This window comes from Phalacrocorax aristotelis, chromosome 2 (genome assembly GCF_949628215.1).
Source record: "Phalacrocorax aristotelis chromosome 2, bGulAri2.1, whole genome shotgun sequence".
NCBI classification, from domain to species: Eukaryota; Metazoa; Chordata; class Aves; order Suliformes; family Phalacrocoracidae; genus Phalacrocorax; species Phalacrocorax aristotelis.
The window spans coordinates 157843483-157861387 of record NC_134277.1 but is presented as its reverse complement, the minus strand read 5'-3'; the positions used below and the strand labels follow the sequence as shown (position 1 = coordinate 157861387).

The window sequence follows — 17905 nt, the reverse complement described above, 5'->3', positions numbered from 1 at the left end:
TGGTGTCTCTTGAGTGCTTATCTAAGTCTCTTCCATTAAGCTTGTACTGCACTCTAAGGTGAGATTGATACAATAGTCATAAAGACAACTTGTCAGGATTTCTTCTCCTAAACCAACTTTAAATAAGAAGGATAGATTCCAGGTCGATTTTTGGGATGTTAAATGAAGCTAAAACACTACTAAACTGAATACAATTACTCACTTGGAGTTCCTTTACATTGTAGTAGCTCTTCAGAGAATGAAAATTCTTGATGAGTTGCTGCATGAAGAATTTGTCCCATAGGTGATGGTGTGCCTATTGAATTCCATATTGTTGTTAAAAATATATATATATTTAATATGTTCTGCTGTTTAGATGCCCAACCTACAGAATCTGAAAAGGAAATTTATAATCAGGTGAATGTAGTGTTAAAGGATGCAGAAGGAATACTGGAAGACTTGCAGTCATATAGAGGAGCTGGCCATGAAATACGAGAGGTGAGCTAGAGCATTATGATTGCACACAACCTGTGGTTGTTCATTGTCTGACCCTAACCAAACACTGCTGGATTTTAACTTTGCTTGCAGGAGCTGTTTTGGCAGAGCATGTTGTCTATTAAAATTGCTGTCTTGAATTTCTGCTCTGGAATGTTCCTTTTTAACAGTGAAACAGATGTCGCTTGTTTCAATAATATTAATGCACATATGTAACAGCAAATGATGCTTCTCAAACTTTATATGGAATTGTTGTTACTGATTTTTTTCTTGTATTCCCATGTAAGCTCTTCTTGAGTTAGTGGCGAATGTGGAAGGAGCCTGGCGTGACTACAATGCAGTATTGACTAGTGTCAGCATCTTTTTATATGCTAGTTGGAGAAGTCTGATGTGTGGTAATGCTAACACAAAAGACATCCCATTGTCAATCCCCTTTAATTGGCTTTTATTTACTAAAGTAGATGTTTGGAACAGAAGCAAAGTTTCTTTACAGCGCGTCACTCCATTTTTCCTTTACCTTTAAGAAAGGGTTGAATAAATACTCTCTCAATCCCTTCCCTTCTTCTTCAGATGCAGTAATGGGGTTACTTTGCTTCTCAGGTGAGGAGTTATTGTAATGTACTCCTAAGAAATCCTAGAAAGCAGGAGGAGTGTCTGCTCACTGTAGATGAATTTGGGGTATTCAGAGCCATTCAGCTTTAAAGTACCCTGAGTTTTTATTCAGTGTCTATTGGATTCATAAGGTAGGTTTGAGGAGGGTAACTGTGTCACACCAGATCCTTAGGAGGGGAGATAACTTACTTGTTCCTTCAAGGAAGGAGCATGTTCAGGGAGAGGCTGTAGGATGTGACAGAAATGTGGGTCTCGGCAACGAAGCCTGCAGCTCCCATGGAGAAGGAAGAGAGACACTCCTGAGAGATAGACAGACATCGCAGGAGGGAAGCTTCCTAGGGGCCAGAGAGGAGTGTGCTGCAACTCACGGCCCAGGGTTGAGTGAAACAGGTCAAGGAATCAAGCAGTGGACTGTGAAGATGCAGCAGGAGAGTTATGAGCATTTTTATTTCTGTTTTCTTAGGAATTTTCCATTGATAACTAGTCTAGTTTCTATCTTAAAAACGTGGAGAGACCGAATTTAAGTCTTTATCTGTCTGGGAAGCTTACTGTAAAGACAAAAGGTCTATGCATATATACCTCAAAGCTCTAGTATACACCATGTCTTGGTGGTGCTTTATGTTGTTGATTTTGCTTAAACGTTCCTACTGTAATATTTAGCCTGAATTTCACAGCAAATTTGACTTTTTTTTTTTCTTCGCAAATTCAGAAATTGATGATAAATAGCAACATTAGAATGAGGCTTTGATCACTAAACTTTTTTTGCTTGGAGGTACCCCAGTAAAGTTGTTGATTTTAATTAACGAGATCTGGTTATGTAAATTTTCCTATTTGAGTAACTGTATTTTAAAAATTTCTTTATACTCTAAGTTGTATTCATGTTCAGAATGCTTATTTTCAACAGAAGTATTTAGAGCTTTTTGGAACAGACATGGGTTAGTACAGGCTTGTCTCTCAACTGGAAACTTCTCAATAGGTAGAATTTTTAATTACTAGCTCCTCTAACATGTCTTGTGGAGATTTTTTTTAATTTTTTTTTGGTCAGTAATGTATCAGTTATGCTTAATCTAAGCATGCTATTTTCCTCTTTTTTTTAATCTAATTTAAGGCAATACAGCATCCCAATGATGAGAAGCTGCAAGAGAAGGCATGGGGTGCAGTTGTTCCACTAGTAGGCAAACTAAAGAAATTCTATGAATTTTCTCAAAGACTAGGTAAGTGGAATGTTATTAGCTTGGGGAGTTTGTCTTCGTTAATCAGTACATTTGGCATATTCAGATGTGATTACATCTAGGTCAACCCCTTGTTAGTAGATAAAAGTTCATACCGCATAGATTCCTTCCATACACTGGACTGGATCTTATTTATATCTGCATACTACCTTCTTGCCTCAGTGGATACCTGAGAGGAGAGAGGGAACAGGAGCATACTTGTCGTTGTCTTTCTCCAACTCTTTAACTCTGGAAAGCACTAACAAGCTGATTGTTTTGAAATTTAGTAGACTAATTTATTGGGAATTAATTCTGTTAATGTTTCTGATACCAAGACTAATTAAAAGTGACTGTGTTATTCCCCCGCAAACACCAGAAATAATTTGGTCTGTGGAAATGCCTGATCTTGGTTCATGCAGGTGCAATACTTAAGATGGCAGCCCTTCATGCCTCTTACAAAACCAACCTGACTGTTGTTGTGTCTAAGCTGATAAAACCTATTAGACTTGGTTTGTTTTTTCACAAACTATCTGTTGCTACATCACTTCTACACAGTTATTAGCATATCTCATGAAAAAACGAGCTCAAAAAATTGAATATTTTTGCAGACAAATTCTGCTTTGTTAAAGAGGTGAGGTATTTATCTCAAGAAGATAGGCAGAAAGTTGGATTATAAGTTTATCTTAAATAAAACATGACTTTTGCTGATAAGCATGTACCTCTTGAATTCTGTGTTACCTTAAAGGCTGCCGTCCGCTAATACAGGTTATTGAAATACGTTTTACGCAAATGTTGCAGACAGCTTGAATAAAACTTGTCAAGAAGCTTTTTCGTGGCTGTCAGTGCTGATTAGACCTAGTCTTTACAGTAGTTTGTAAGTACAGTAACAGTAGCACATAGAAGCAATTCATCAAGGCCCTTTATTAACCCATGTATTTAGGCAGATGTATGTTTAAAGCCTAGCATGCAGAATATCAGTCAGTAGAGAGAGAAGAAGCAGGTGCAGTTGTATATTGCAAAGCGCTCTCCTCTCATTTAAGAGGCAGGATTGCGAGGTCTGTTGGGAGCCCTGACAAGCACTCCATATTCACCAACGCAGCACCTGGAGCGAGAGCAGGCTCTTGCTAAGCAGTTTGCAGAAATTCTTCACTTTACACTCCGGTTTGATGAGCTCAAGGTAAGAACTGGTTGTAATTTTGTAAGCACAGAGGTTAGCAAAAAGAAAAACAAGTCTATTTACTGAAGCAGTCTGGATTGTGTTCCATTCTGGAGTAGAGCATGCAGTAGATGCTGAAGTAGCTACTATGTTCGGCTTGTTTGCGTGACCTAGAGTTAGGTTAAACTGGAAGGCAGATGAAATACCATACTGGCTTTAGGCAGTTGTTATATTTCAGTTCATATTAATCATGTTTCTTCATCTGAATTTGGCATACCTCTTGGGATAATGCTGCTGCTGCTTTTCGTATGTGCACACCCATAGTCCAGTTATTTTCTTGCTAATGTGCAAAGAACTAGCTGAGATGATACTAATTTGCTGGTCTGATCCTTGGAGTCAAAACTAGCAAATCCATTTTTTTTTTTTTCAACTTACTAATTTCAAACTCCACTTTAGGAGACTACTTCTTTTCTTGTTCTTGTTAGAACTTGTTCTGAAAAATCTGAGAATTTAATCAGAAAGCTTTGTTGTACATATCGCTTCCAAACATGTCACGGGCCTTTTAACTTCAGAAGGGTGAATATTTTCTTGTTCTTAGTATTACGTTTTATGAAAACTTGTTGTCGTATTTTTCTGGACTTTGTCACAACTCTTTTGCTTCCGTACCTGTATAGATGACAAATCCTGCTATACAGAATGACTTCAGCTACTATAGAAGAACTCTGAGCCGTATGAGGATTAACAATGTCCCAGTAGGTAACCCTTGGACGAGACGAAATGTAATCTTATACTACCACCTATCTTTTTCCTGTACAGAACAACATTCTTTTTTTCCTTCTGTTTTATAGGCAGAGGGAGAAAATGAAGTAAATAATGAGCTGGCAAACAGAATGTCTTTATTTTACGCTGAAGCAACGCCAATGTTGAAAACCTTAAGTGATGCTACAACGAAGTTTGTGTCAGAGGTAAGAGTACGGATTTATGGCTTGGATAGGGTACCTCAAAGCACTGCAGGGCCAGACATCGTTTTGTAACACAGAACTCTTCTACCAGGCTTAATCTGGCATCTAGAAATCAAACTTGTTTTTTAAGGCTCCAAAAAACATCAAGTATCTTTCTCAGATGCTGCAGAGGTTAGAATAAGTTCAGCTGGCCACCTGGTGGATGTGTCGCAAAAAGTTAAGGGGTAGTATTACAACATTGGTAGCAATAACTTCAGGGCGGGAGGTGGGAGAGGCAGGTATGTTGCCTGTGTTTTGGTAGTGGTTTAGAGCAGAAACTTCAGGAAAACTGAAAGGGAAACAGCTTGATTCTCTGTGCCTGAAATAGGGAACAGAATTGGAATGTAGCTTCCTTTTCTCCTTCCCAAGACACTTCTGTTTCGCTGTGTAAAGTCAAGTATACTTATGTTACTGCAGAAGAGGGGAGGAACCTGAATTGGAAAAGTCTTCAAACACTTTGACATATCCCTATTTATCCTTAACTACCTAAATAAATATTAGTGGTAAAGTCACTACAAGTATTGCGCTTGTCTTCTGATAACTGTGATGATTTTTGCCTTACATGCAAAGAATGCACAATATTTTGTAATAGAAAATAACTGTAATTACATGATTAATACAAAGAAGCATTTGTCTTTTAATGTTTTTTCTTAAGTTCTGCTTTACACTTGAAATGCCTTGAAAAATGGCCTCTTATTTTACGTTTCTTTGAGATATTTGTCTGCAACAATTTTAAGTCTTACTGTTGCAGCAGACGCATGTATTTGGCTGTAGAAATGCCTGCTCTGTAAGTCGCTGATCTATTGTAACAGTTTTAAAAACCAGTGCGAGGCTACCCACCTTACTCCGGTTGTTGATGGTTTTAATTCCTTCATATTGCCATGCCAGCAGACCATTGATTTGGTTTAGGTTTTGTAGTATAATATTTCACAATAATTGAATTGGAAACTATTTCTCTTCTGCAGAATAAAAATTTACCAATAGAGAATACTACAGACTGCTTAAGCACCATGGCTAGTGTGTGCAGGGTCATGCTGGAAACCCCGTGAGTATCAACAGTGCTTGTATGGTGTATGAATCATCTCTGTATTTAAGACATGACTTGTGATGCATAAGGTAGAAGAAACATAGTTGGGGTAATTAGGAGCTATCATGTTCTCTTTTTACCAACTTAGTTGTTTACCTTGACGTGAAACTAACTTGTCTCATTTTGCTGGCCATGCAAATCATGCGGTCTACTTTTCTGAACATATTAATATTTAAAAATAAAATGGCTATGAAAGCTAGACAACCTCTTGGCACTCTTTATAAATGGTTGTCTCATCTATAATGCAGAAAAATACACTATTGGAGCATGATTGCCTAGGGCCTCTTGAAAAGCGGGGTTATGGGCAATGCGTTGGATGGTACCTCCTTGCAAGGTGCCTTGGCTGATGGCTGTTACAAAATTACAGCGCCTCTGTCTGGGGAATTACGAGATGACTTTTAGGCATGAAGGCAGCCTGTCTACTGCAAACTTGAGAGGCACTGGGAGTATGAACAAAAAGTCAAACTAAACTGTGGGTTTTTTATCTGTTTCTTCTGGGTTCTAAATAGCTTCCCGTGGGTAAATTTACTTAGGCATGAGGTATGTCTTGTTTAAATAAGTTTCTGTCCAAATACTGCCATACATTTGTTTTGGAGGACATTAAGAGCTCCCAACATTTATATTCTTACCCTTCTTAGGAATGGTCTGTCCAATTCAAGAAAATAGTTAAACTGTATTCATTAAGCTTGCTTTGTGTTTTGCATTCCCCCCAGCCCCGAGTCAGTGTTTTGGGTTGCATGTGTATTAGAAGGTGGCAGGGAAAAGCGTAAGAAGCATTGAAAGCAAAGTTAGTATTTATTGGTTTCATTTTATTTTTTTTCCCTGGCGGTGGGGATAAACATATACCTGAAATGGCATCGCAGCAGGGCACTATTTTAGGCTTGAGAATCTTTGTTAATCTTCAGATGACTCTTTCTAAGCAGTGGTCTGACTTGTAGGCAGGTTATTGAAAGAAAAAAGGAAAACTCTCAGAAGTTTTTTGGGTTGGTGGGTTTTGGGGTTTTTTGTTTGGCTTCTTTGGGGTCTTTTTTTTTCTCTCAGGATTTATAGTAGGATTTTTCTCCTTAATCTTATTTTAGGGGTTACTAGTCTGTACTCTTGTATTTGATAGATAATAATCTGTGTTTTAAATTACAGCGAATATAGAAGCAGGTTTACAAACGAGGAAACAGTATCATTCTGTCTGAGGGTAATGGTGGGTGTCATCATACTCTATGACCACGTGCATCCAGTGGGCGCTTTTGCCAAAACTTCAAAAATTGATGTAAGTTTATTGTTATTAAATAATCTTTTGAGTATTTAAATTGCGTGTAGGCTCCTTTTCTGTCCTCCAGGTTCTAGTAGCAGAGGTACTCTTTGGATTGATGCTAAATGGGTAGTGGTAGCTGTTAACAGACCATATACATAAGTAGTGAGAAATACAAACTAGGCCGTCAGACGCATAAATGGTCATTGTTAAGTCATGAAAAAATCTGTTTTGAATTCTATCAAAACAGTAGTGTCTTGAAATACTCAGAAACAGTGGTTGCATTGATAGATCCAAATCAGAATGACTGAAAATAACAGCAGCATCTGGCTTGTTTCTCACTATCTGGTCAAAAGCTAGGTTCACCATCCACCAGTCTTCATGTCTTTAACTTCCTGCTGTTGTTTGGTACAAAGTCTATAGAGTACATGCTGTTACTGTATGCTGCTTCCTGGCTGTTTCAAATGGACTATTACCCTATCGTAATAGCTACAGAGTTTGTCACCCTTTCACTGGCTGAATGTAATCATTCTTAATGGATTTATGATAAACAAAGATTTTTGTTCACAGTTTTTTTAAGGTCGATAACAGAGTTTGACATCAGCTTGCATTGTCTAAAGATAAGCAGATTTTTAAGTAGCTAAGCCATTCTGTCATAGGAAAATGTAATACTGAAAGCTTAATTCCTTACTAATATCAAGAAAATGTCTTTACACCGCTGCAGTTTCTAAATACTTGTTTTGTTCTGACAAACTGAATATAAAACACTTCTGTAAACTTACAAGGTATTAGCATGAAAAAAAACTGTATAATTTTCTTAACTCCTAGATGAAAGGATGCATCAAAGTTCTTAAAGACCAGCCTCCTAACAGTGTAGAAGGCCTTCTAAATGCTCTCAGGTACTCTTATTCTTTTATTTGAAATGTTTTAATGTGAATTTTCATAAGCTGTTCAGGGCATTTACTTCAGCAGCAAAGTATTTAGTCAGTGTTACAGGTAAAGGGTGAATGTGGTTATTGCAGGCTTCTTTTCCAATGTGTCTTGAGACAGGGATGCAGGATGAAGCTACAGTGTTCTAAAATCTAGGTCGTAAACTTGCAGTTGTTCAGTCGAAGACAACTTTTTGCATATTTTATCTTCATGGAGGTTAAGAATGAGTCTGTAGAGGTAAGCGTGACAGAGTAGACTTTGTGCCTGAAGTTAAAACTGATGACAAGTATAACAGGTACTGAAAGCTCACTAGGAGTTAGCTGTGATCGCGTCTACTGACTGAACTACCGAAGCAGCAAACGAGCGGCTGCAGTACGCGCACTGTAACTTGCGCCAGCTTACCAAGGAAATGGCTGGATTAGTTTGCACTGGTCATATCCTCAGCTCTGTGTGGTTTGACCATGGCTTAGTGATTTTATTATTACTAGTAGAACATATGAGTAGTTTCATGTGATTTTTATGTTTCACAGATATCTTCAGACATGTAAGGCAGTTTTTTGATATGTAACTAGAAATTGTTCCTCTTTCATGAAGGGTTTATAGGGAGGCGCTTAAGGCGAGAGTCTCAGTGGTTTTGCTGTAGGATAGACAAGAAGTTGCCACGTTAATTGGAGGGGTAAAGAAAAACTAATAATTCTGTATAGAAACCTAAAACCTGCTAATTTGGGTCATATAGCTAATATCTATATTCAGTAACATGTTCTTCATGTGGGTGTCCAGCATCAGAGGAGTGGCAAGAAGTGGCAAAATATGACAGGTAGCTGAAGGCTTCGCTCTTGTCCTTACCTGAAAAAGTATCATATTACTTTGGTAACAGCTAACTGTAACTGGGCACTGTTATTCATGCACCCCCTTTGAAATGTGGAAGCTTTGATTTGCCTTCCCTGAAAGCGTGCAGTTCTACTTTTTCTTACGCGTAGCAAAACTGCTTTAATTTCATTTGCCCTCTTTTTGTGTTAAGATGTGGTAAGAAGTGAAATCATGAGGTATTATAAGTGGTTTCACTTGCAAAGTTTTTTCAGACTATTAGCTAAAGAAAAAAAATAAAATCTGGGCTTAATTTGAGACTTCATGGGAGTATTTCCATGCCTAAACCGTTTCATTATTCAAATCTGAACATCCTGTACATGATCAGTGTTCAAGGTAGTGATGAGCAAAAACACAAGCTTCCAGAGGCAAACTGCTATATTAGCATTTATTTTCTAATTTATTGTGCTTGCAGCTGCAAATGGACACCGATCTAGACTGGTACCTCACGTCTCCCATCATGGTTGACACTATTAAAGTACATGGAAAGTGTAGCTCAGGTTCTCACTCCGTTGTGCATTATTTTGTGGTTAGTGTGGGTTGAGCCTGCGCTGTCGTGCTGACCTTGCACCACACCCACCCATTTCATGCATCCGTACTTTAACAGCCCTGGTTTCATACATCTGGTACTCGTCTGGGTAGGATATTTAACTCTTTTTAAAATCACATTTGGAATTGTTAGGAAGAGACGCAGAGGTGAGCTGCTGTGTGTGTGTGTGTGGTGAAAGCAGGTGCAAGATGATGTCGTGAGAAATTAAGTCAAATCTGTGTCTTTGATTCTGGAGGAGTGTTAGTTCTTGTGTTTTCTCAAGAGGATTTTGGAGGGACAGCAGCTGTTTATAATTTGGATTTCATGTAAAAATCGTGTTCAGCTTTTTCACATGGGCAAGAATACCAAGCGCAATAACTTTTCAGGATTATAGAAAACCTTCGGCCTCTTGTTTCTGGAAAGTATAAGTTACCAAAAAGGGCTGAAATCTATATTGATACTAATTTCCAAAACAAAAAGTCATTGCCTATTCTTCTAGTGAACAATAAAACATCACTGCAGTTGTGAGTAACAACAGAAGCGCAAACTAACATGTTAAATTATGGAATAAGTTTTATATTTGCTTTTAGATTACAGTTAGAGAAGGAAGATTAGGAAAACTAGTCACACAAAGAAGCCAGAATTTATTAGTTTTAGCAGCGCAGTTGCTTAACTAAATAGGAAATCAGGCTGAAAAGCTATTAAATCCATTCTCATTGAGGGATCTTAGAAAGATTTGGTCACTGGAAGGTTTGAAGAAAAGTTTCTGAAGCTACGTTCTGTTTGAGGATGTTTCCTACGAACAAAGAACTCAGAGGTTGTCTTATTGGTAATTATCTATCTCAAGTGGTAACACGAGCTTCCTATGAAACGGCCTATGATCACGAAAGCCAGCATCTGGCTGAGGCTTATTTTTAACCCCCCTTGGCGAAGGCTGATGGATAATAGCATTTTCTGATCAGAATGTCAGAAAATCAGATTTGTGTGCCCGGTAACGGTGGGGTGGGTGGTGATCAGTGGCTGGGGGTTTTACTCTGGTGCAGTCGGGTTGGGCCGTGAACAGAGAAATAACGCGTTTGTTAAGCCAAAGTAAAATGGCATCTACGCTCTTCTCACCTTGCTTTTTATTTCTGTGTTTAGGTACACAACAAAGCATTTGAATGATGAGACTACCTCCAAGCAAATCAAATCCATGTTGCAATAACAGTTACCTGGAATTTGCTCCTGCTGTAGACAGACAGTATTCTGCAATGACTGAGATGCACAGAGTTTTTTGGTTTTTTTTTTTTTAGTGATTGCAACTACTATCTCGTTCATTCTTGCTCTTTATTTTCTCTCTTCCTGTTTACCCTTTTTTAATCCTTTCTTGTTCTTCAGCAAGCTCAGACTTCTTTTCTGTGCCAAATCAATGAAAATTATCAATTCTGGAAAGTATTTCTACTTCTCAGAATAGCCATCCTAAGCGGCAGCTAATTATGCGTTGCATTTGGATTTCTCTGTACTAGGGAAAGATTTGTGACTTGAACTAAATATTTTTAAACTTGTGGGTTTTTTCTTTTTTTGAAAAACTAATATTTAATATTGCTTCTTCTGCATGGCGAGACTGCCTACTTCTGCTATTTAAAAATCCCTTGATGACTTCATTTTCTATTGCAGCTTATTTTCATGTGCAACCATGAGGAAACTAAAAGCAGATTTGTTTAAATTAACTGTGTTTGTACAAAATGGTACCCAACACAAACGTTTTTTTAAATGAGTAAAAACTGTTTTGTTTAAAAGTTACGTTTGCATTTTGACTCATTTTTGTAAGGATGTATGTTGTATGTTTAACCTTTAATAACTAACGTTAAACTGTGGTGTGTGCGTAGCAAAATTACGTATGCATGTTCATGTCAAATGATTGGCTGTGGATAAGATAATAAAATCAGCTTTCGTTTTTCTAAGTGTGGTTTGATTTACCAGTATTTTGAGTGAGATGTCTTCGTGCTCTTTGGATTTTTACAAAAAAAAAAAAAATAAATTTATAAATTTTATATAGTGAAAACTCTGCTGTTTCATTACCAGTACCCGCTAGTCTAATCCACTGATTTAAGCCTAGCTTGGTTCAGGGCTCTGGCTCTCCACTCTGTGCTGCCTCCCTGTCCCCAGAAATACTGTTCAGACAGGGTCTGGGGGAAGAACTGCTTGTGCAATCCGGGTAGATCCCAGGAGGCGTCGCTGAAGTACCTGCATTTTGGCTGCCCACGTTGATGTCTCGGTACAGTCACCAGAAAGCATGTTCCAGATTAGATGTCAGTGTGGCTCGTTCCGTGCCAGTGGTGGGGAGACTAACTTCCCTCGCTCTGTACTGGTGTCTGTTCTCGTGGATCTAGCTATTTTGAACTGTGTGTAACATCTCAATAATCTTACCATGCTAAATAACGTTTCCTGTTTGGGTAGCAATTTATCACAACAAATGTTAAGCTTTGAGAGGTTGGTGAAGAAAAATAAGCTTTTTTGGGAGGGGAGGAATTGGTGGAGAAAACAAGAATTGAGAATGGCTAGAAAGAATCTCTCTGGGAAATGGCACGTTTTGCATCGATGGGCGAACATTAGCGCACCTTGTGTGTGGAGCTGTTGTGATTATGCCTAAAATGAGTTGTCAGTGTTCTGGGAAGGGGATTTGAAACCTGCAGACAAGAGTGAACACCCTCAGCTTTATCTGCTGGACAGATAGTATTTCATAACTTAACATGTGGCACACTAGCTCCGAATACGGTGTAGCAGTGGCCGTGCTGGATTTCTTCTGGGTGCCCCTTCTACACCATCAGGAGAGAGTCTCCTTTTTATCTTTTGATTGTTTGTTTTTGGAAATACGAGATCTGCAAAATTTTAAGTCATGACGCTTGAGGAAGAGCTCAGAGGAGGAGGTAGGAGTGTGTATTGCTGGTACCTGCACATCCTTCGCTGTCAGGCAGGGTAATACTTCTTTCTTCTTTCCAGCCAAAGATGCTTAGCAGAGCCCCCTGCTACGGACAAAGCAAACCACGGGCTGTGCTGGCCACAGGAATTAAATACTCCTGCTCCGACATGATACTGCTCTGTAGTGCTTTTGGCGGCATCACAGACGAATCCAGCTGAGAAAGGGCAAAACTTGATTTGTGGGGTTTTGGGGGATTTTGTGTGTTTTGTTTTAAAGAAAGAAAAAAACTTTCCCAGAATTGTATGAGTGTTACAAACTGTATGCAACCAACCATTCTGCGTGTATCTGAAAGGGTATCTGTGCTCATGAGGGCATTACCCCAGGGAAAAACCATTTCATCTCAGCCTTTTTACTGTGAATACAGTTGTTGAATAATAATCACGGGAGGGGCAAATCATATAACACTGGAGAGGAGTATTTTGGAAATAAAGCTTTCTAGAGGAAACCCAATTTACAAATAATAGGTTTTAAGAACAACTTAAGTATTTTCCAGTTTTTATTTTGGCTCTCATTAGAAAACACATGAAACAGTAAATGCGGCCCAGGTGCCATTGTGGGAGAACAAGCCACAGAGCAGATGCCTGCCTGCCTGCCTCAAAGGCTGCTGCCTAAAACGGCACAGAACTTGTTCTGGACAGCTCTTCCTTTCTGCTGCCCTGCCAATATCTTTTCCTTTAAACGTCGTCATTCTTGCGGTCTGAGAATAATTGGAGCTTTCCTTTCTTTCCTCCGGCATTTGTGTTCTGCAGTGCCTCTGTGTACGCAGCTGGGAAAGGAGATGAGAGCTGGCTTGCAGCGCTGCGGGCCAGCCTCCCTGCTCGTGAGCTTTCCAAGAGAAGAAACGGGGCCTTCCAGTGCATCGGGCATCAGCTGTTCACGTTCTTGAACTGGGACTGCTGCATGCTCGCTGCTGCAGCAGCTTTGGTGCTTGTTCCTCGCAGAACCACTCTTCAATCATCTTCTCTGTCTTCTAATTCTGCTGTTGTCTCTGGTACTGGGCAGAAGAGCAGCTGGCAGGCTCAGCGCCGCGTGTTGGCCGCGAAAGAGATTTTATAGCTTTTATGTAACTGGGGGGAAAACTGCTCACTTTGCATGGCACCGCCCTGGTGTCTGTGATAGCCTAGAGTCTGGGGGTACCGGGCTGGGTGGGACTCGATGGTTGAGCTAAACGCTGTGCTTAAATTAGCCGTTCTCCCTGTGCCGTGAGTGGGTGTAACCACCCTGTAGCTGTCGTGGGTGGAAGGTCTTCTTGTGATGCAGTGACTCGGAGTGTAAATGCTACTGCTGCTTTCTTATGGGCCTCAAATAGCGGGCACAAGCGTGTCTGGGGGAAATGTGTCCGCAAGGGCTTGCGTGATGCTTGTCACCGTTCGTAGGCAGTGACGGGGCTGGGTGGCTTCGCTCCTGATCGCAGGGCTAATCGTGTGTGCCACCCCACAAGCCCTGGGTTTTTTTCTGCAGTTCTTTAGTACCAGCCTGCTTATGTGATATTGATTTGGTCCTTAAAATTTCACATAAAAAGTACACATATTATGGAAATGTTTCTCCTAAAGAAAGAATCTTTTCCCGTCTGTATCTTCTGCTTACAAACCACATCAGGATTTCGCTTTGCCAGGAATGCTGCCTATTTCCTAGTTTTATTCTGGCTGGAGCAGATCTGCAGAGGGAGATCCTGAAACGGCTCGTTGCAGGTGGACTCGAAGCATTCCCAGGCAAATATCTCACTCTGGAGGCACCGTCCTCTGGCTGCTCTCTCCTGGCTCGCAAAGCCGATGCCAGCGTGCCTCCAGCAGCAGGGACGTGGCGATGCTCCAGGCTGCGCGTCGCTGCAAGGATGCCCATCCTCCTTTGCTTCAGGTTTTCTAAACTTGGGGTTGTTGTCCTGTCCCTGAAAACTTACACCTGTGAAACAAATGTAAATAACTGACAAGGAGTAGCTTATGCAGTTGCTGTGAGTTTATAGTTAGTTGTGGCATTGCAGAAGCGTGTCTGTGTGGAAACTCACTGCGATATTTACTGGGCGCTGCGGCCATGTGTGCTAACAAGTCCCACTGGAGGCAGGAGGTGTCCTTGAGGATGCCCTTCCTGGCTGTGGTGATGGGGTTATTTGTTCCTCAAAATTCTGAGAAATACCTCTTTGTGAAGCAGCTTCTTGTATCAAAATAGAGAACTAGCCCCGAGTTACCAGGCTGTTTGCTCTTGCTCTTCCTTTTGGTCTTTTTACTGGCTTAAGCGAAGTTTTCTCACTCCTTTTCCCAAGTCTGGTGTGATGTCTGCTGGCTGATCAAGAGTAGCAGCTCTCCATCTGGGGGCAGTGAAGCAAGGACTAAAGCAATCCTGGTATAAAGTTCATGCTTTCAATTTGCATATGAATTTTGTAATGAATTGTTATCACGTGGGATATTTAAAAACTGGATGATTGCATCCAGCTCAGTGCCCTGGATCTGGAGCAGTGCTTTGCTTCCCTCTGCTTCAGTGCTAATGATCCTTTCAGGTTGGTTTCATCCTTCTATTACTGTGATGATACAAGGGTGCCTGGACGAGCTTACTGCTTCTGTCAGAGTTACGACACAAGAAGGGCTGTACCTGGTGAGCACATCCAACCAGGTATAATCTGACCCTGTCTCTTGAATCTGAGCAATGCTCTGGTCCCTTTTTGTCGCAGCTGTAGTAGTGTGAAGCGGGTGTTTGTGGAGCGGTACAGGGCAGAGGTGAAGTCATCTAGTTACTGCGGGGATGTTACGAGTTGCAGGACTTGGGCAAGTGGGAGAATAAAGCTTCTGGAGTGCTGTAATTACTTCACCAGGAAACGCGTGAGTGCATGGTGGGCTGGTAGCAAGTTACATAGACTTGGTGTGTTGGGAACATGCGTACTGAGGTTGTCCTTGTGTGCGAATGGTCTCGGACCTCTCAGGGCCACCCTTACTCGCAGCCTTTCTTTGGCTGCCCTACTCAGTCACCTCTACGTGTTTCACAGTTACGACTTCATGCAAGACCTTTTGTTTCCTTTTGAAAGCATTTATCTACTATACATGGAAGCATGTTGGTGCTGTCTGTTATTTTCCATGTGCTGCTGTGATTAGGAGCAATTAAGGACATGTCCTAGGATGGCTTCTGGGATCTCTGTGCAACAGGAGTTGGAGAAATTCAGGAGGTGTATTTGTCTTCTCCCCCATAGCAGTCTGCTGTGAACTACACCAGTCTGCAACCCCCTGCAGGCTCCTGCCCTGGCAACCTATGTTCTGTGCTCACGCTTGAGCCTTACCCTGAAGCCAACGCATTGTTTCAGGGGTCAGAGGTGTCCGATGAATGAGGCGAGGAGTTACAAGCCCCTGGTGAGTGTGATGGTGAAGTGGGACATTGGAGAGCTGTGCCCTCTCCTGGCTCCTGCCGTGGGGTTCCCCGCTGCTGATGGCAAATCCCTTTTGATCCTGAGGTCTCTGGAAGTGTCTCTGCATGTTCCCCCCTCCCTCGCCATCCAGGCCATATTGTTGATGTCCCCAGCTGCAGAAGCATGGAGAGCTCCTGCTGCAGGTGACATCTGTATGTCCTTTATGGCTTTGTTTCTTGCTGGTAGCGGGGGCAGAAAAGAGGTGGCCTCTATAGCCATGGGTGCCTAACACAACCCCAGGTCAGAGCTGGCCTGGCAAGAGCATGTGTCTGCCCTGATCTGTGGCCCATCCTTTCCTTGGATGCAGGCAAGGAAGAAACTGAGCTGCTTATTTTATCCTGGCTCCCCGTCCTCCCGCATCGCATGATTTCACATGTGCCCATTGTGTCAAAGTAATGCTTGAACGTTGGCCAAACGACGGGCTGGTGTCCAGGCTTGGGGAAGGAGCGTGCACACATATCCAGCTCATCCCACACGGCTGGGAACGCACCCATCAGGTGAAGGGGCACGAGACGTGCGTCTGACTGCAGGGTGGAGGGAGACGTTGCAGTATTAAACTGATGTCCCCATAACGAGCTGTGTGACCTCTGATCGGCATCGGTGTAATTGAAAGCAGTGTGGGAGTGCATTTGCAGAAAGGCTTGAGCTTAAGTAACGGGGAAGTCTTAACTGTGCTATTTCCTAGCTTTTAAGCAATTGCCTTTATCATCTTTAGCACCCTTACTGTTGTTTTTAAGGTGATACACTCTACATTCAGTGCTGTGCATCTCGGAAATGACTTGTAGTGCCTGCGAGTGAAATGCCACGGGGAGACCCGGGCTGGAGGTGCTTTCTGTGTTTAGCAGCTGACTGACTGTGTTCTGGCTGGGAGAATGATTTAATGCCATGGGAAGGAAAGTCGGCTGATGCCATGAGGAGTCTCCCAGCACATCCCTTATGCTAACCTAAATGTCTTGCAAGTGAAGTGGAGGAGGGTGGCTGCTCGGAGACATTTAAGCTAGACTGACTAAAGGGTGAGAGGTGTCCATTAGGAAATGTTGCTGGACTGGCGGGCAGGTCTTTTCCATCTTAAATTTAAGTTTGAACTGGAAATTATGCTTAGGAAATGTTCCTGCGTAGGCAGTTTGAGGTGTCAAAATTAAGAAGCTGGGAGGCGTCAGACCTAACCATTGTCCGCAGAGCGTCAGTAATAACTAAAAATATAACTTCGGCTGAAGTTGCAGAAAACCCTTCCTTTTGCATTGCATAAACCAAAAAGTGCTGCTGGGAAAGCTGCTGCACAGCAGGAAAGAGAAACGGGCTCTCCTGAAGATGGCAGCGATGCTCTTCGCAAACGAGCTGTAGCTCCTGGCAGAAGGCCACTGTTCTTTGAGCGCAGCGGTCCCACCCACAAACTCTCCCTTCTATAAATTACTGCAATATTACTTTTCCCTTCAAAGACTCGGTGATCCATTGCTCTCTTTATTTCTCCCCTCATTTTGACACATTAACACAACTTGCCTCATGCCCTGGCTTTGCAAACGAGGAACAATTGATACCGCGGCGTAATTGCGTGTTTGCTCTCAAAGAGGGAGCTTGTCTAAAAAACGAACAGCCCCAGACCCCGCAGTTGTGCCTCTGCCCATCTGCAAGTCTCCAAAGAATTTTGAAATATGCTGTTAATCAAAAGCTAATTAAACGTTTTAATTAGTTTTTACAGGGTGGGTTTGGTTATGGAAGGCGCTGTCTAGGTCTTTGCAGCTCAGGGAGCAGAGCAGTGGGGTTTCAGTCAGTCGCTTTGCTAAGGACCTTCAGCCTCGAAGGCACCTTCATCTTCAGTGTCTGTCCCCCTTCACCTCTAGCAGAGATAGCTGTCTCTCCTCAACAAGGCTGTGGGGACGATGCTGTTTGCAGGGGCGTCGTCGGCTGCTCCACGCCCGGCAGGCTCATGGCCCCTTCCCACAGTTTGGGCTCGTATTTACTCTTTGGGTCTGAGCCCTGGTCTCGGCAGCCCCAGCGCGGGGATGGCTCGTCTGAGGCTCGGATCTGGAAACCCTTAAAAGACAGATCCGATGGGAGACCAAGCCCGCCCCATCTGCACCGGGGGTGGATTTCTTCTGGAGTCTGGGGGAGCTGGAGATCAGACCATGAGAAATTTCTGTGGTCTGAGCCTAGATCAGCATTTACAGCTATTGCTACGAAGAGCGCTTTGCGCGTCTGTCTGTGCGTATGTTATATATCTTTTAAATAGCCTACTGTATCACTACTGTTTCCAATAAAACCTCTGCTGCAGGTAAGGGAGGAGCTGATACTGTGCGCTGCAGTGATTTCTTCAGTCTGCTGCACCTCCCCCCACCCCACGCCTGGGCTGGGACTTTCTTTCCCAAAACCATTTTTTTTCCTTTTTTGTAATGTCAATAACAACAGATGCAGCTTGAGACTACATCCAATGCAGAGAAA

At 42.0% G+C, this 17905-nt stretch overlaps 1 protein-coding gene across 8 annotated transcripts in view; it reads left to right on the top strand.

Moving 5' to 3' along the window:
* CYRIB (CYFIP related Rac1 interactor B) overlaps positions 1-11056 on the top strand; it is a 100623-nt gene extending 89567 nt beyond the window's left edge. For 6 of the 8 annotated variants that reach the window (XM_075085829.1, XM_075085826.1, XM_075085827.1 and 3 more), the window contains 9 exons: positions 356-477; positions 2195-2300; positions 3338-3474; positions 4128-4205; positions 4302-4418; positions 5420-5499; positions 6679-6805; positions 7616-7686; positions 10254-11056. In XM_075085829.1, the coding sequence (XP_074941930.1) occupies positions 356-477; positions 2195-2300; positions 3338-3474; positions 4128-4205; positions 4302-4418; positions 5420-5499; positions 6679-6805; positions 7616-7686; positions 10254-10317 (902 nt within the window). In that variant the 3' untranslated portion in view covers positions 10318-11056. The remainder of the gene's footprint in view (positions 1-355; positions 478-2194; positions 2301-3337; positions 3475-4127; positions 4206-4301; positions 4419-5419; positions 5500-6678; positions 6806-7615; positions 7687-10253) is intronic. The other 2 variants (XM_075085833.1, XM_075085834.1) reach the window with 1 other exon arrangement.
* The last annotated feature ends 6849 nt before the right edge of the window (positions 11057-17905 follow it).